The sequence below is a fragment of the Macrotis lagotis genome, chromosome 1 (assembly GCF_037893015.1).
Source record: "Macrotis lagotis isolate mMagLag1 chromosome 1, bilby.v1.9.chrom.fasta, whole genome shotgun sequence".
Classification (NCBI taxonomy): Eukaryota; Metazoa; Chordata; class Mammalia; order Peramelemorphia; family Peramelidae; genus Macrotis; species Macrotis lagotis.
This window is the reverse complement of record NC_133658.1, coordinates 576993983-577009288: the sequence shown is the minus strand read 5'-3', so window position 1 is coordinate 577009288 and position 15306 is coordinate 576993983. Positions and strand designations below refer to the sequence as shown.

Here is a 15306-nt window from a genome sequence, read left to right as displayed (position 1 = left end):
GTGGCTAGGTGGCATAGTGGATAAGGCACCGGCCTTGGAGTCAGGAGTACCTGGGTTCAAATCCAGTCTCAGACACTTAATAATTACCTAGCTGTGTGGCCTTGGGCAAGCCACTTAACCCCATTTGCCTTGCAAAAAACCTTAAAAAAAAGGAAAGTAGAGGAAAAAGAATAGCCTCCCAAACAAAACAACTCCAAAATATTTAACCTTATCACAAGCAGTTTATTTATAATTACCAGTAAAACTAGCTGTGCCTAAAGAGCAATATACAGCATGCTAATTGAAAAGTAAATATGGTCAACAAGGAGAGCTCACAAAACTTTGTTCAATTATAAATTTGATGTTACTTTTTGGTAACAATTGATAAATTCTTTTTCTAAGAATGTACTTTATTAAAGGGAATTGTTTGTGTGTGTATATTGTAAAGTGTTCATTTTGGAAGAAAAAGTTTCAATTTCATTTATTTGTTTGTTTATTTATTTATTTATAGCATTCCACAAACATTTACTAAGTGAGAAGCATTTCAGTATTCCTTTTTTAAAATTTTCTTCTTTATTTAAAAAAAATTAAGGCAATGGGGTTAAGAGTGACATGCCCAAGGTCACACAGCTAAGCAATTATTAAGTATCTGAGGCTGGATTTGAACTCAGATCCTCCAGACTCCGGGGCCAGTGCTCTCTATCCACTGTGCCACCTAGCTGCCCCCATTTTCTTAAAAGTTTCAATTTTAAAAAAAGATTGAATGCAAAATCATTACTTTGTTATCAACATTTCCCCCCCAAAAAAGAATAAAGGTTATAATAGGTCTATGCCCAGGAAAAGGGGAAAGAAGGAAAGGAGACCAACTAAATAATTACTGTAGTAATCCATGTATGAGGTGACAAAGGACTAGGGTGATGGCCATGGTGCTAATTGAAAAGAAGAATGGAATCTGAATTTATTATTCTTCACAATAATCAGTGGAACCCAATGCCTGGGAGATGGAATGTAGAGAAAGAAGGATTAAAGTCTGGCATTTATAGTTTTCATCCATGAAGAAAAGAAGGAAAGTGATATTATGAATAGAAAAAAGCAAAATACTGCCTATTTATAGGGAGAGATAATAGAAAGGTCTCTGAAAATTGATTCAGTACAATTGGTACTACTTATGGCTCAGAATGACACTAACCAACTGTGTGTGGCAGAGTGCATCAAACATTGGACCTGAAGCTTGGCATTAGGAAGACTTGAGTTCAAATTCCACTTCAGACAATGACTAATTTACTAGCTGTGTGATCCTGGGAAAATCACTTTACTTCTTTTCCTCAGTTTCCTCATCTGTAAAATGAGCACAATAATAGCACCTGTCTCCCAGGGTTGTTGTGAAGTCAAACTGAGATATTTGGGTACTGCTTTGCAAACCTTTAAGCACTATATAAATACTAGTATTTGTTATTTTTGGTATTACTATTATTAACTGATCTCTGGAGGTTAGCCTAGAATTACAATAAGTTCAGGATTTGATCTGAAAAGTTTTAGGTGGTACCTATTAGAAATGTCTGATAAATAAAGACTAGGAGAGAAGGTTTTTCACAGACTTCAAGCTTCAAACTGAGAAGTCGAAAACATGAGAATGAACAAGTGAATTCTCCTAAAGATACACATGTAAGAGAGAGAGAGAGAGAGAGAGAGAGAGAGAGAGAGAGAGAGAGAGAGAGAGAGAGAGAGAGAGAGAGAGAAGAAAGGAAAGCCAAGAAGTTAAACCTTGGAGAAAAGACAGAAAATGAAAGGAATCAAAAGAAGACAGTGAAAGAGACAAATGGATTGTTTTATTTTCTTTCCATTTTTTCTTTCTCTCTTCCCTACCTTCATTTCCTTTCCTTTAGTCTACTCTTTAACAGGTTATCTCTCTTTTTGATTATCCACAGCTTAAGACTAGAGGTGAAACCCAACAGTGCCATAAGTACCTTGATACTCAGTTCAGAACACACACACACACACACACAACATTGCGAAGACTTAAAATAGATGAAAACACCACTACCATTACTCTCATATAGATTCATTCTTAATTATTATCTTTACTAGTGAATACATAGTGTAGGGGATAGTAAATATTTAAAAAAACTAATTCTGCTGGGAGGGTACGAACCTGTTCCAATGGCTGGGAGGGAAATGGACTCATATTTCATTTGTTCACATTCCTGTAGGACTTCAGAGATGGTTTGTTTGACATCATTTCCCCCAATAACATGAATTATTTTCTTGCACCTTAGATTTCCACCCTGTGTTACTATAAAATTTCTGGGATGATTCACAGCTGGAGACCAGAAGAAATCACAAAGGCATGAAACATAAGCTAAACTGAAATTTTTGCATAATTGAGAATATAGAATTCTTTATGTAAAAGATGACATGGAAAAAAACAGTCCCAAATTGCATAGTTCCTTCAATTGCCTAAAATTCTTACTGAATCTCAGAAAGATGAAAGGCATCTTAAGTGCTGATAATACAATCCTGTTCCATGTATAAACACCTTCTAAGGTATCACTGACATAATTATCCATCCTCTACTTAAACATCTCTAGAGATAGAAAGGCAACTAACTTATAAAGTAACCCATTCCTTTTTGTTTCTTAATTGACAAACTGTAAAGATTGCTGCCTCTGGGGTCGGGGATCTAGTTTCAAATGCCACTTCTAGTTCTATTCATCTATGGGACTTTAAGAGAGGATGGACTAGATGGCCTTGGAGGTCCCTTCTAGCTCATGCCATAATTTTATGATCAATTTGCCTTTTCCCAGTCTCTAGTGACTACACTGTGGCATAGTGGAAAACTCAATCACTCCTTATGCCAATCTTAGGCAAGTCATTTAACTTTTCTAGGTCTCATTTTTTTTCCTATTAAAATAAAGGAGTTGGACTAGATGACTACTAACATTTACTCTATATCTAAATCTATGATCCTATAGTCTGTCATAGTCAATAAGCTGAACACAGTGAAATGCAAGATGTCATGAAAACATAAAAATACTATAATTCTACTATAGTTCTACTCCATTTTTCCTTTCATCTATGCTGATATGTTTTTCTTCCCTTCTTTCTTTTTCTCCTCTCAAAGTCCTTGGAATAGAACACCCCATCCAAAACCTATTTTTTTCCTATTTAACTTCCTTAATACTCTTTGAGACTCATAGTTTTTTTCTCCCTTATTAGAATATTTGGGGGCAGCTAGGTAGTACAGTGGATAGAACACTAGCTCTATAGGTAACAATCAATAGAGATAATGTCAACCCCCAAGATGAGCCTCTAATAGTGAAAGTTTTAGGTACTGTGATAGGTTGATAGGCAAGAAGAGAGACAGAGGGAACCTTGTGGGTACTTCAAATCATATTATGTGTGGTTGTTTCCTACTATGTTGTGTTGTCTTGCATGGGATTAGCTCAATTTTTGAATGAAAATTATTATAATCTCACCTTCAGGGCCCCTTGCCCATAGAACACTGACTCTAGATCCCGTCTCCCATCCCCTCCTCACTACCAGTTATTTCACTTGCACTGGATTATGGTTAAAACAAAAGCATCGATACCATACCTAATGTAGCACACTCAGATTCTACAGCTGGTCCAGCAGCTTTTAAAATGGCTTTGGAAACTCCTGATTAAGAAAATAGTAATAGAGATAAATATAAATTAAAGAATCAAACAATATCAAAGCTGGAAAATATTGTAAAGGTCATCATTTACACTGACAATTTTATTTATGTATTGTTACCGTAATTCTTTTTTTCAATTAACAAGCATTTATTTTCTCCCCTTTCACTAGTTCCAACCAAAAGAAAGGAAAAGCAAAACATCTATAACAAATATGCAAAGTCAAACAGAATAAATTTAAACATTGGACATGCCTAAAAATTTATGTTTCATCCTGAAGTTTAGTACATCTCTGTCAGTATGCTTCATTATCAGTTCTATGAAATTATTGGTTATAGCTTTGACCAGAATCCTTAAAAAAATTTTTCAAGTTACATGTAAAATTCACATTTATAAAACTTTTGAGTTCCAAATTCACTTCCTCCCTTCTTCCCTCCTCCCCTCCCTGAGAATACAGGCAATTTAATATAGGCTATGTATGTGCAGCCCTGCAAAACATTTCCATAGAGGTCATGTTATGAAAGAAAAAAACAGATAAAGAAAAAATAAAGAAAAATTAAAAATATGCTTATATCTATATTCACACTCCATTAGTTCTTTCTTTGGAGATGAATAGCATCATTTGGAATTGTCTAGGATTATTTCTTGCTGAGTATAGCTCATTTTTCATTACTTCCACTATGTTGTACTCCTGGTCAACCCCAATTCCAAAATCTGCAGACCTCTCTTTCTATCTTTTCAAGATATACTGGGTTAGAAACATGACTCAGAACTTTTTCTTGGATTTCCCTCCCAGAATATGGTATATTTTCTATGTTCATTGTAGTAGATATTTGGAGGGCACATTGGCAGTTGTGACTTCTCTCTCTAACATTTGACTCTGCTCTTCAAATTGAGTAATTTTCCCAAATCTTACTGAGTTTTGAAAAGTTTCAATGTTTTATTATGTGTTTAATCATCAAAAAATAAACATTTCCATATATAAAGAACCCAAAAAATGTCATAAGTCTTCATCTTATATTGTTTGCATTTTAAATAAATAAGTATATGATAAATTTCACACAACACCTTTAAATCTGTCTTTCTTGTCTATGATCTGAAATTCTGAAATTCCTTCTGTACTATTTTGTATGCTTTAAAGAAAATAGATTCAACAAACCACTTTTTTTCTTTTCTATTTTCCCTTTCTTCCCTCTTCTCCCCTGCTCTCCCCTGCCCCTCTCCTCTCCTCCCGTCCCTTCTTCTCCTTTCCTCAATTACATATTTTGCACATAACTATGGCTACCCTATTATTAACTTTCTTGACTATCCTTCTCTCACTTTTCTTACTGGATTTGATGTATTTCTACTCCAACCTCTGTGTCTGTGTGTGATTAACTCTCATTTGTTCATTTAACATAAAAATGATGTTTATCTGATGTTCATACACACACACCCCTTTCCTTCCTCCATATTTGTATGTACATTTTGCTCATCTCATGTACATTACTCATATGGAATAATAAGTTCTACTCCATTTTTCCTTTCATCTGTACTGATATATTTTTCTTCCCTTCTTTCTTTTTCTCCTCTCAAAGCCCTCGGAATAGAACACCCCATCCAAAACCTATTTTTTCCTATTTAACTTCCTTAATACTCTTTGAGACTCATAAGTTTTTTTCTCCCTTATTAGAATATTTGGGGGCAGCTGGGCAGTACAGTGGATAGAGCACTAGCTTTATAGTTAGGAGGATCTGAGTTTAAATCTGGGCTCAAACACTTCTTAATTAATAGCTATGTGATCTTGGACAAGTCACAACCCCATTGTCTTCCAAAAATAAAAAAAAAATAATTTTTGATTCTTTCAGGAATTAAAAAACATTGTCCACTTCAATTATAATAAAAGATCCTGCCAATTGCTTGAATGAATTTCCTTTTTAAGCTTTTTTTGAATATGGTGCTTGCATTTTAAAGTTCCTACTCAGCTCTGGTCCTTTAATCAGAAATGCCTAAAAGTCTTATATTCCATTAAAGTACTTTCCTCTCGCTCCCTATAGGATTTTCAGGATAAATTATTCTTGGTTGTAAGTACTTATGTTTTGCCTTTTAGAATATTGTATTCCATAGTCTACAATGGTTTTTAGTAGATGTTCCCAGGTCTTGTATGATCCTGACTGTAGTCTCTTGATACATGAATTGCTTCTTTCTGGATACTTGCTTCTAATATTTTTCTATTAAATGTGCTAGAAGTGGACAATTTTTATTCATGCCTTCTTAAAATGTAATATACAGATTTTTTTCTTTGATCATATATTTCAGGAAGTTCATCAATTCTTTCTTTGACTTTTTTATATCACATATTATATTTTCTTTTAAATTAAAAAATTATTCTTATACTTGTGATTTCATTTCTGCTTGGTCAAGTCTAATTGAAGTCTGTTACCTCAGTATAACTTGCCATTTTCTGTTCTAAGCCATTTCCCCTCTCTCCCCAGTCTCTGCTTGCAGTTGTCTTGATACTTCTCATTAGTAGACTGGATTTGGGAATATCTTCAGATATATGACAATTCTTTTTTTTTTGTTAAGGCAGTGGGGTTAAGTGATTTGCCCAAGATCACAAGCTAGGTAATTATTAAGTGTCTGAAGACAAATTTGAATTCAGGTCCTCCTGACTCTATCCACTGCACAACCTAGCTGTCCCTAGGACAATTCTTTATAGTGGTGGGAGTATTCTTCAGTTTACTTATCTCTCTAACCTTAATTCCTAAAATGTGGCTTGGCTTTGTGGCAAATTTTGCCTACTGAAACATTTTTGAGTGAGTTCAATGACTCTATTTAGTTTTACTCTGAATCACCTGGATTCATATGTTAACCTCCACCTGGAGTTTCAAGTTCAGAGCAATACTTCTTCAGGACGCCTTCTGGCATCTCAGAACTCAAATCTCAGTTTCTAGACCAGGCAAAAAGATAACTGGTGAGGAAATATTTATTAAAAATAAATGGAAAGTCTTTAGTGGATGCAAACAAATCACCCTCACAAGTATAAAATGAGGTTAGCTTCATAGAAATGTGTTTTTAAAAATTTCACTGGGTTGTAGCACATTTCAAGATCACTTTGAAGCAATATAATATGCTATGACAACCAAAAAAAAAAGCTAATGTGATTTTTCATTACAAAAAAAAGGGATAGGAAGAAATTGATGATAGTTCTTCTACATCCTACCCTGGTCAGACTATATCAGAAATATTGTATTCAGTTGAAAATAATACATTTTGGGAAGAATGTTGATAAGCTAGAGAAGATCTACAGAAGATTTATTTAAACAACATTAGACAAAAGTGTCTAATAATGAGAGCCCTCCAAGGGTAAAATGGGCTGTTTAGGAAGTAGTGATTTCCTATCTATTTCCTGGCCATTTGTCAGTTATATGATAGAGGGGATCCTAAAATCAGTGGTATATTGAAATATTTGGCCTGAGGTCCCTTCCAAATTTAAAATTCTGTCATTTTGTGACCTTGCATAAAGTCTTTCATATTCTCCCAAACTAAGTGTGATAACTTGAGAAAATTCTTGACACCCTCTTACTTTAATCTTTTAAGGCATTAGGTTCCTAGGTCTAGACCAGGAAAGGACCTTGGAAAAAATCTAGTCTAACTCCCTCATTGTTATAGATGAGGAAACTGAGACTTAAAGTAGTTGAGTATTGTTGCCAGAGACTTAAAGGTAATGTTAGAACAGATAATATTTAAATGCCATACCGTTCAGGAATAACTAAAGTGATTTACAAATCTTAGTGTTATTTAAAATGTTAGTTATGAATATTATTATAATTCTAGTCTTTTACTGTACTTGTAGATATAGATTCCTCAAGAGCTAAGAGGTCAAAGGATGGGAAAGGCAGTTTTCAAAAACAAAGTTGACAATTGTCACTAACCATAGTAAAGATATGAAAGAATGCACTTATAATAATCAAAAAGTCAGGTCAAAGGTTTGTTCTTACCCTTCAAAATTGGCAAAGATGACAAAAAATGGAAATGTTAGATGATGAGAATAATTAATGTTGGAAGGACTAGAGAAAGATAGGTACACTGATATAATATTGGTGAAGTTATCATTTGGTGTAGTCATTCTGGAAAGTAGTTTGGAATTATATTAATAGAAACAAACCTGACTGATTCAAATTTCTATATCTTTTGACCCAGAGATTCTACTGCTAGAAATATATCCTAAGGGAGTTTGGGACAAAAAGAAGATTGCATATACACAAAAATATTTCTAGGAACACTTTTTGTAGTAGCAGAGAGCCAGAAACAAAGTTGATGTCCATTGATTGGGGCAAGCTGTAGTACAACAATATAATAGAATGTAACTGCTATAAAAAACTAATACTATGAAAAATACAAAGAAACATGGAAAGATATAAACTGAAACAAAGTAAAGTAAGCAGAACCAGGAAACCAATATACATTATGTCTACAGCAATGTAAATGAAAAAGACAACAATAACAGCAAAATGTAACTGTATACAACAGTATTATAATGGCTGATTTTGGCCCAAAGGAATAGATAGGAGATGGCATCTCCATCTTTGCAAAGATGGGGGAACCACAGGTTTGGAACACTACCTATAATGTCAGACTTTTTTGAGTAGTATTCATTAGTTTTGCTACTTTTCCACTTTAAATTTTTTTTTATTATAGAGAGGTTTTTCTTAGAGAATATGAAAGAAAGGCTACAATAGAACATATAGGTGGTACATAAACAAAAATTATAGTAAAAAAATTATTTTTGAAAAAGAAGAGACTTCTGGCCAAGATGACAGTAGAGAAGACAGGCACAGTGCTAATCTCCTGATATTCCCTCATAAATAATATGAAACAAACCTCTTTTTTTTTTGCAAGGCAAACGGGGTTAAGTGGCATGCCCAAGGCCACACAGCTAGGTAATTATTAAGTTGTCTGAGACCGGATTTGAACCCAGGTACTCCTGACTCCAGGGCCAGTGCTTTATCCACTACGCCACCTAGCTGCCCCCTGGAAACAAACCTCTTAACAGAAATCTGATCCACAAAACCCAAAAAGGGAAACTAGTAGAAGATCTACCTTAAGATTTGTCCTCTGGGATCATGAGGACTGACTCTGCTGGTAGCACAGGACAGGGTCAGAGCCTGAGAACTTGACTAACCTGATTAGCAGGACAAGTGAGATCCTGAGACCCTGAAAGTGTGACCAATCTGATCTGAGGCAGGGTGGGTGAGAGTCTGAGAGTTCCACTAGCCTGATCATCAGGGCGGACTAGACCCTGAAAGCCTAAAAGCAGGGCAAGCCTGACCGGCCAGCTAGGAAGCAGAGGCATTTGTTGTGGCATTGAAGGTCTGGAGCTTGCTGGCAGGGCTGAAGGGAGAGTTCCAGTGCTTCATTTCAGCTGAAGCCTCTTCCCAGAACAAACACAATTATAGCCTACCTCTGCCCCAGGCCTGTGAGCAGAAGACCTCCCTCAGCTGAGAATAGGGAGAGCAATTCCTTGCCCTAAGGCAAAATCCACCATTGATCAAAGACAAAAATACACAACAGCTTCATCCACCCACTCCAAGTTAAGGGAGAGGGCCCCAAATTAAGGTCACAGACTCTCCAGAGAAAGCAATCAACACAGCCTTCTGGACAGCCCACTTGGAGTTACTAAACCCAATGAGTAAAGCATCTAGGGATCTCAGTACCAAACCTCTGTGAACCAGACCCTTGCCAACATGAGGTCTGAGTAAAATGAAGAAAGGCCAGATGAAGGGGGGGGGTCCATAGAAAAGTTCCTAGAAGTAAAAGACTCTAACTCAGAGAGACCTAGAACCTCTGAAGAGAATATGATCTGGGCTCCAGAATGGAAAGACTTCCTTGAAGAAATCATGAAGGAGTTTAAAAATCAATTGGGAGATTTGGGAGAGACAATTAACACCTTGCAACAAGAAAACAAATCCTTGGAAAATACAATTGGATAAATGCAAAAAGAAAATTCTCTCAAAACCTCAATTGGTCAAATGGAAAACTCTTTTAAAAATAGAATTGACCAATTGGAAAAGGAGTTGCAAAAGGTAAATGAAGAAAATTCTTCTCTTAAAAAAAGAATGGAGTCTGTGAAAAGTAATATGAGACAGCAAGAGCCTGTTAAACAAAACCCCAAAATAGAAGAAAATAGAAGAAAATGTAAAATACCTCATCAGCAAAACACTGACCTTGAGAACCAATGGAGAAGGGAAAACCTGAGAATTATAGGTCTTCCTGAAAACATTGAAGAGAAAAAAAGCCTGGACTTAATATTGCAGGATTTAGTGGAAAATTTCCCTGATATCATGGAACCAGAGGGCAAGAATGGTTATTGAAAGAATATATTGATCCCCTCCAGAAAGAGATCCTAAAATGAAAACACCAAAGAATGTTGTGACCAAATTCCAGAACTATCAGATAAAAGAAAAAATCCTGCAAGCAGACAGAAAGAAACAATTAGGGACTACACATTAAGGACTACACAGGACTGAATCAACATTGAGGGATCGAAGGGCCTGGAATGAGATATTCTGAAGAGCAAGGGACCTTGGAATGCAGCCAAGAATCCACTACCCAGCAAAACTGAGCCTTCTCTTCCAGGGGAAAAGATGGACATTTAATGAAATGGGAGACTTCCAACATTTCCTGATGAAAAGGCCAGCACTTAGAAAATTTGGACATCAAACAGGAGGCTCAAGAGACACATGAAAAGGTTAGGAAAAAAAGGGGGGTAAAGGGGAAAAAAACTGCTATCCAAAAAAAAGATTAAACTGGCTATATGCCCATTTGGAAGAAAGGTTCTCATAACTTTTGAGAATTGTAACTCTATTAGAGAGAATATATTTAGCCAGAAATGATGGACACTCATGACTTTTTCTGTGACTCGGATAGAATGATTTAAAAACAATACCTCCTTAAAAAGGAGTCAGTAAGGAGATTGGAAGAGGGAAGAGACTGAATAGGGGTAAATCTCATTACATTAAGAGGTACAAAAAACCTATTGTATTAGAGCTGAAGAAGGGAGAAGCTGAGAACAATCTGAATCTTCCTTTCATCAGACTTGGCTTAAAGTTAACTTACACAAAGACTCAGTTAAGTTAAGAAACTTATCTTACCTTTCAAGCATTAAAAGGGGAAAAGGGGAGGGAGGAGATGGGAGGGGAAGAAAAAGGGGAACTAACAGAAGGAAGCGAGGGAAGAAGGGGAAAAGGGAAAGGGGAAAGAAAGGGGAGTGGGGTTGACATAGAGGGCAAACACACTGAAGGTGGTGGTATCCAGAAGCAAGGTATTGGGGAATATGGATAAAGGGGGACAAGGGGAAAAATATACACAGAAGATAGCATGGAGAGCAATAAAGAGTTAATAATTATAACTTTGAATGTGAATGGGATGAACTCTCCCTTAAAACATAAGCAAATAGAAGGATATGATTTCTCTCCCATCGCATTCAACTTAGATCAATGTATACCATGGAAACTTTGTAAAGACTAACAGACTAGGGGTGGCTGGGTGACGCAGTGGATAAAGCACCGGCCCTGGAGTCAGAAGTACCTGGGTTCAAATCTGGTCTCAGACACTTAATAATTACCTAGCTGTGTGGCCCTGGGCAAGCCACTTAACCCCATTTGCCTTGCAAAAACCTAAAAAATAAAAAAAACCTAACAGACTGCCTTCTGTTGGGGGGAGAGGAAGATTGGAGGAAAAATTGTAAACTCAAAATAAATAAAATCTTTTAAAAAAGCAGAAAGAGGGAAAACAACAGCAAAAAGAAATTAACAAAAAAAGAAGAAAAATAGTTTCTGCCCTCCAGGAATTTATATTCTATTAGAGAAGCAATATAAGTGAGGCAGTGAATGCTAAAGCAGAGACAAAACTATGAAAACCCAGTGATGTACTTTGCCCTAATCTAAGAAGGACTATGTCCAAGAGTTTGAGTCCTTGAACCCAGGCATATATCTTATTAGTATGTGCCAATCTCCTGTTAAACTTTATAACCATGATGGATTCATGACACATTGCAACATTATAATCATGTTAATCATTATGTTAGAGTAAATTATTCAAACAAAATACCATTTTTGAGGGTAAATGTATTGTCTGTTGAGTTTATAATAACGTCAGAGTCTTCTTGGATGATATCCCCATTAAAAATCTGGAAAGTAATAGGTCCAATCTTGGTTTCATATATTCCAAATGCAGGGCTAGAAATAGTGTCAAAGACATCTAAAGAGGAAAAAAAGAAAGAAATCAAGTACACAATATGATTTTGTGGCTATTATCAGTTTGTATGCCCCTCTCGTCCCTCCCTCTTCGCTTTTAGTTAGTCTCTCTTATTTTTCCAAATCTTCTAATTATTTAGATGTAAAGGTTGCTCTACTGGGTGAAAGATATTTTTAAAAAGTATATGGATCATATGTAATCAAACTGGATAAGCTAAAAACATCTAGATGATTGCATCTCAGTTGATCTGTATAGAAGTAATTCGGACCAGTTTGAGAAAATATTGTTCTCATTCCATATCATTCAACAAAAATATAGGACTTAGGACTATAAAATGCATTTAATAAATAGCATTTAGCATATAACATGGCACACAATAAGCACTTGATTTTAAAATGCCTTATTTATCTATTAGCTATATATTTAAATGATTAGAAATACTATACATAGTTTTATATCTTCTTTATTCTCTATTCTTTGTTTGCATTTTGACTAAATTATTAAAAAAATTTAAGAAAATAACTTTACTAGACCTTGTGTATCACTGGTGTTGGAAACTCTGCCACTGGCAGAATTTTTATCAGCATATTTTAGGAATTCGCTTTCAAATGCCTGAGAAAAAAAGGGCAGAGAATAACAATTCTTGGTATAAATATTAGTTAAATTTTTTTTAGAGAAGCACAGGCAGCAAGAAAATAAGAACATAATTTTATAAGTCAGGGATTAAAATTATATATTGCTAATAGAAATTCCTTTCCTAAAAGAAGATAATGTAAAAAATTCTAAAGAATGGTAGTGGTTAAAGAGTGAAATCAGGATTTGATTCAAAGTATGCTGCATTTGAAATCAGAAGACTTGAGCTAGATTTATGGTTTTTTGATTTATTTCTTGTGTGGCCTGAACATTTGAGTCTCAGATTCCTACATTATAAAATTGGGGATTCAACATGACCTCTAAATCCCATCTAGCTCTAAGTCTATGATCATATAATTTAAAGATCCTAAATAATATCTTTAAGAAAGACTTGGAGCATCTTTTTTTATATAATTGTTCATAGTTGGATTTTTTTTCATTCAGAAAATTCTTTCAGAATTGTCCGTTCAATTTGACCATTTAACCATGCGTTCTTACATATTTGGATACTTTACTTATATAACTTAGATATAAGATTTTTATCAGAGAAATTTGCTGTAATTCCTTACCATCCCTACTTGTTTCATTCGTAAATTTTAACTAGCATTGACTTTGCTTGAACAAAAACTTCTTAATTTTATGTAATCAAATATGTTCATTCTTTCTTCTTTAGCCTTAAGTTTTTCCTCTAACAGTAGTTGTAAAAAAGTATTTTATTCCTTGATCCTCTGATTTATTTATGATGTACCTTTTATATCTGTCATGTATCAATTTAGAATTTTTCTTGGTATGAGGTATAGGTCCTAATCTGATTTCTACAAGATTATTTTCCAGTAGTCTCAGCAGTTTTTGTCTCATTTTGCACAGGTTTACCTATCTGGTAAGCATCTGAGGCTAGATTTGAATTCAAGATGTTGAGTCTTTCTGCTTCCAAGCCTAGTGCTCTCTATCACTTAACTGTTCTGATTTTTTAAGTAGTATCAAACAATTCTGGTGATTATTGCTTTGTAGCCTGATTTGAATTCTGGTGTGGCTAGGCCTTTATTCTCCCATTTTTTTCCATTGTGTCCTTTGAAATGAGTTTTTAAATTATTTTTTCCTAGTCTTATAAACTAATCCATTTATTTTTTGCTTGTTAGAGTATTATCATTTTCATTATATTGACATAACCTCTAATTACTTAGGCTTTTCTTTATTCCTATAAAGAATGTTTTGTATTGTATTACTACAGTTCTTCTATGTGTCTTAATAAGTAGATTATCAAACATTTTACATATTCTACAGTTATTTTGAATGAAATTTGTCTTTTTATTCTGAAGGTGGTATTTTCAAAATGGATGTGTTTATAGATATGTATAAATACATGTAAATATGGGAACATGCAATTTTATATATATACATATATGATAGATAGCAAAGTATATGCATGTGTACACACAAATGCACATATGCATGCATATACATATACATATATTTGATCAATGCTATGGGCAACCATAATGGCATGTTAGCAATCTCCTGACAGCTAATGGAACCAAGATGCAGAATAAAAGATATAATTTTGGGCATAGATACTATGGAGATTTGTTTTTCTTGAATATACATATTCATAGGTTCTTAAAAATTAGCAGGGAGTAGGAGGAAGAAAGGAATAGGTTTTTTTAAAACAAAGAAAGGGAAAAAAGAAAGAAAAAAGTATTACTGAAGGTTTTTTTAAATTGCACAAAAGATAGTAAAAGAAAAACCAAAAGTAATCACAGACAAGTAGGATACACATTCTCACACAAACACACATATACACACTTTCAAAATACCTTTCTATCTTGAAGCAGTTATGAGGTAGTTTTCATAAGTTATCCTTTTTTCTTTCTTTCTCTCTCCCCACATATTTAAACACACATATATTAAATATATTTTTTCTATATATCTTACAAATACTATCTCTTTAATATACTCTTCCTTCAGGATAAAAAGTATTTAGATTGATAACTTAAAAATACATTCTTAATTATGTGAGAAGTATAGATTTAAAACCATTTTGGCAATTTAATTCCAAGAAAATCCTGCTATTACCTGAATGTTTTTAATATCACTGGGATGCAACAGAAAGTACACTTCTTTCAGATTCTTCAAAGACCCTGAACTACTGAATTTGAACACCTCAGACAAGATTAATTTTGCAAAAAGGGATTTTGGAAATTTCAAATTTCCTGTTCCAATGGCTGGAAAAGTGATTGATGTTGAAGATAGGGAGGCAGCATTCATCAGGCATTCTCTGATAATGTCTTCCATAATCTGAAAAATAGCAAATATTTTCATGCAAATAAGAAGCTAGTATCAGAAATAGAGGATGCTCTAAAAGGTAGAATAATTGTGCTCTCAAGGCTATACACAATTTTTAATAACTCTGAGTAACTGGTTTTGTGAAGAACTGAGGGAGTTAGAAAGGAAAAAGATGGAAGAAGAAAAATGGTTCATAAGAGCCATCTTAGAGGACTGACTTACTGGCGAATTCTACTTATTACTGCTTAATTGCCAAAAATGTCTGACAAAGTGTATATGATTAAGATTCACAAACTCATTAAGTCTAAACCAAAGACAAAAATACAGAAGAAAAGTCTACACCCTTCAAAAATACCCAGTTGAACAGGAGAAATGTGTCTTTCCTAGATAGATGTTGGGTACATTCTACACACATTACCTCTAAGATCACTACTTCAACTTTTGCAATTGTGAGAGGTAAAGATGATGCTTTCTGTTTCACATCTGGAAGAAAAGAATAAAAAGCACTGGCCTTGAATGA

The 15306-nt window shown here is 34.5% G+C and overlaps 1 protein-coding gene across 1 annotated transcript in view; it reads right to left on the bottom strand.

Moving 5' to 3' along the window:
• PARP14 (poly(ADP-ribose) polymerase family member 14) overlaps positions 1-15306 on the bottom strand; it is a 94301-nt gene that overhangs the window by 22069 nt on the left and 56926 nt on the right. The window contains 5 exon segments of the mRNA XM_074214659.1: positions 2132-2299; positions 3574-3636; positions 11724-11873; positions 12404-12482; positions 14577-14798. Coding sequence (XP_074070760.1) covers positions 2132-2299; positions 3574-3636; positions 11724-11873; positions 12404-12482; positions 14577-14798 — 682 coding nt within the window.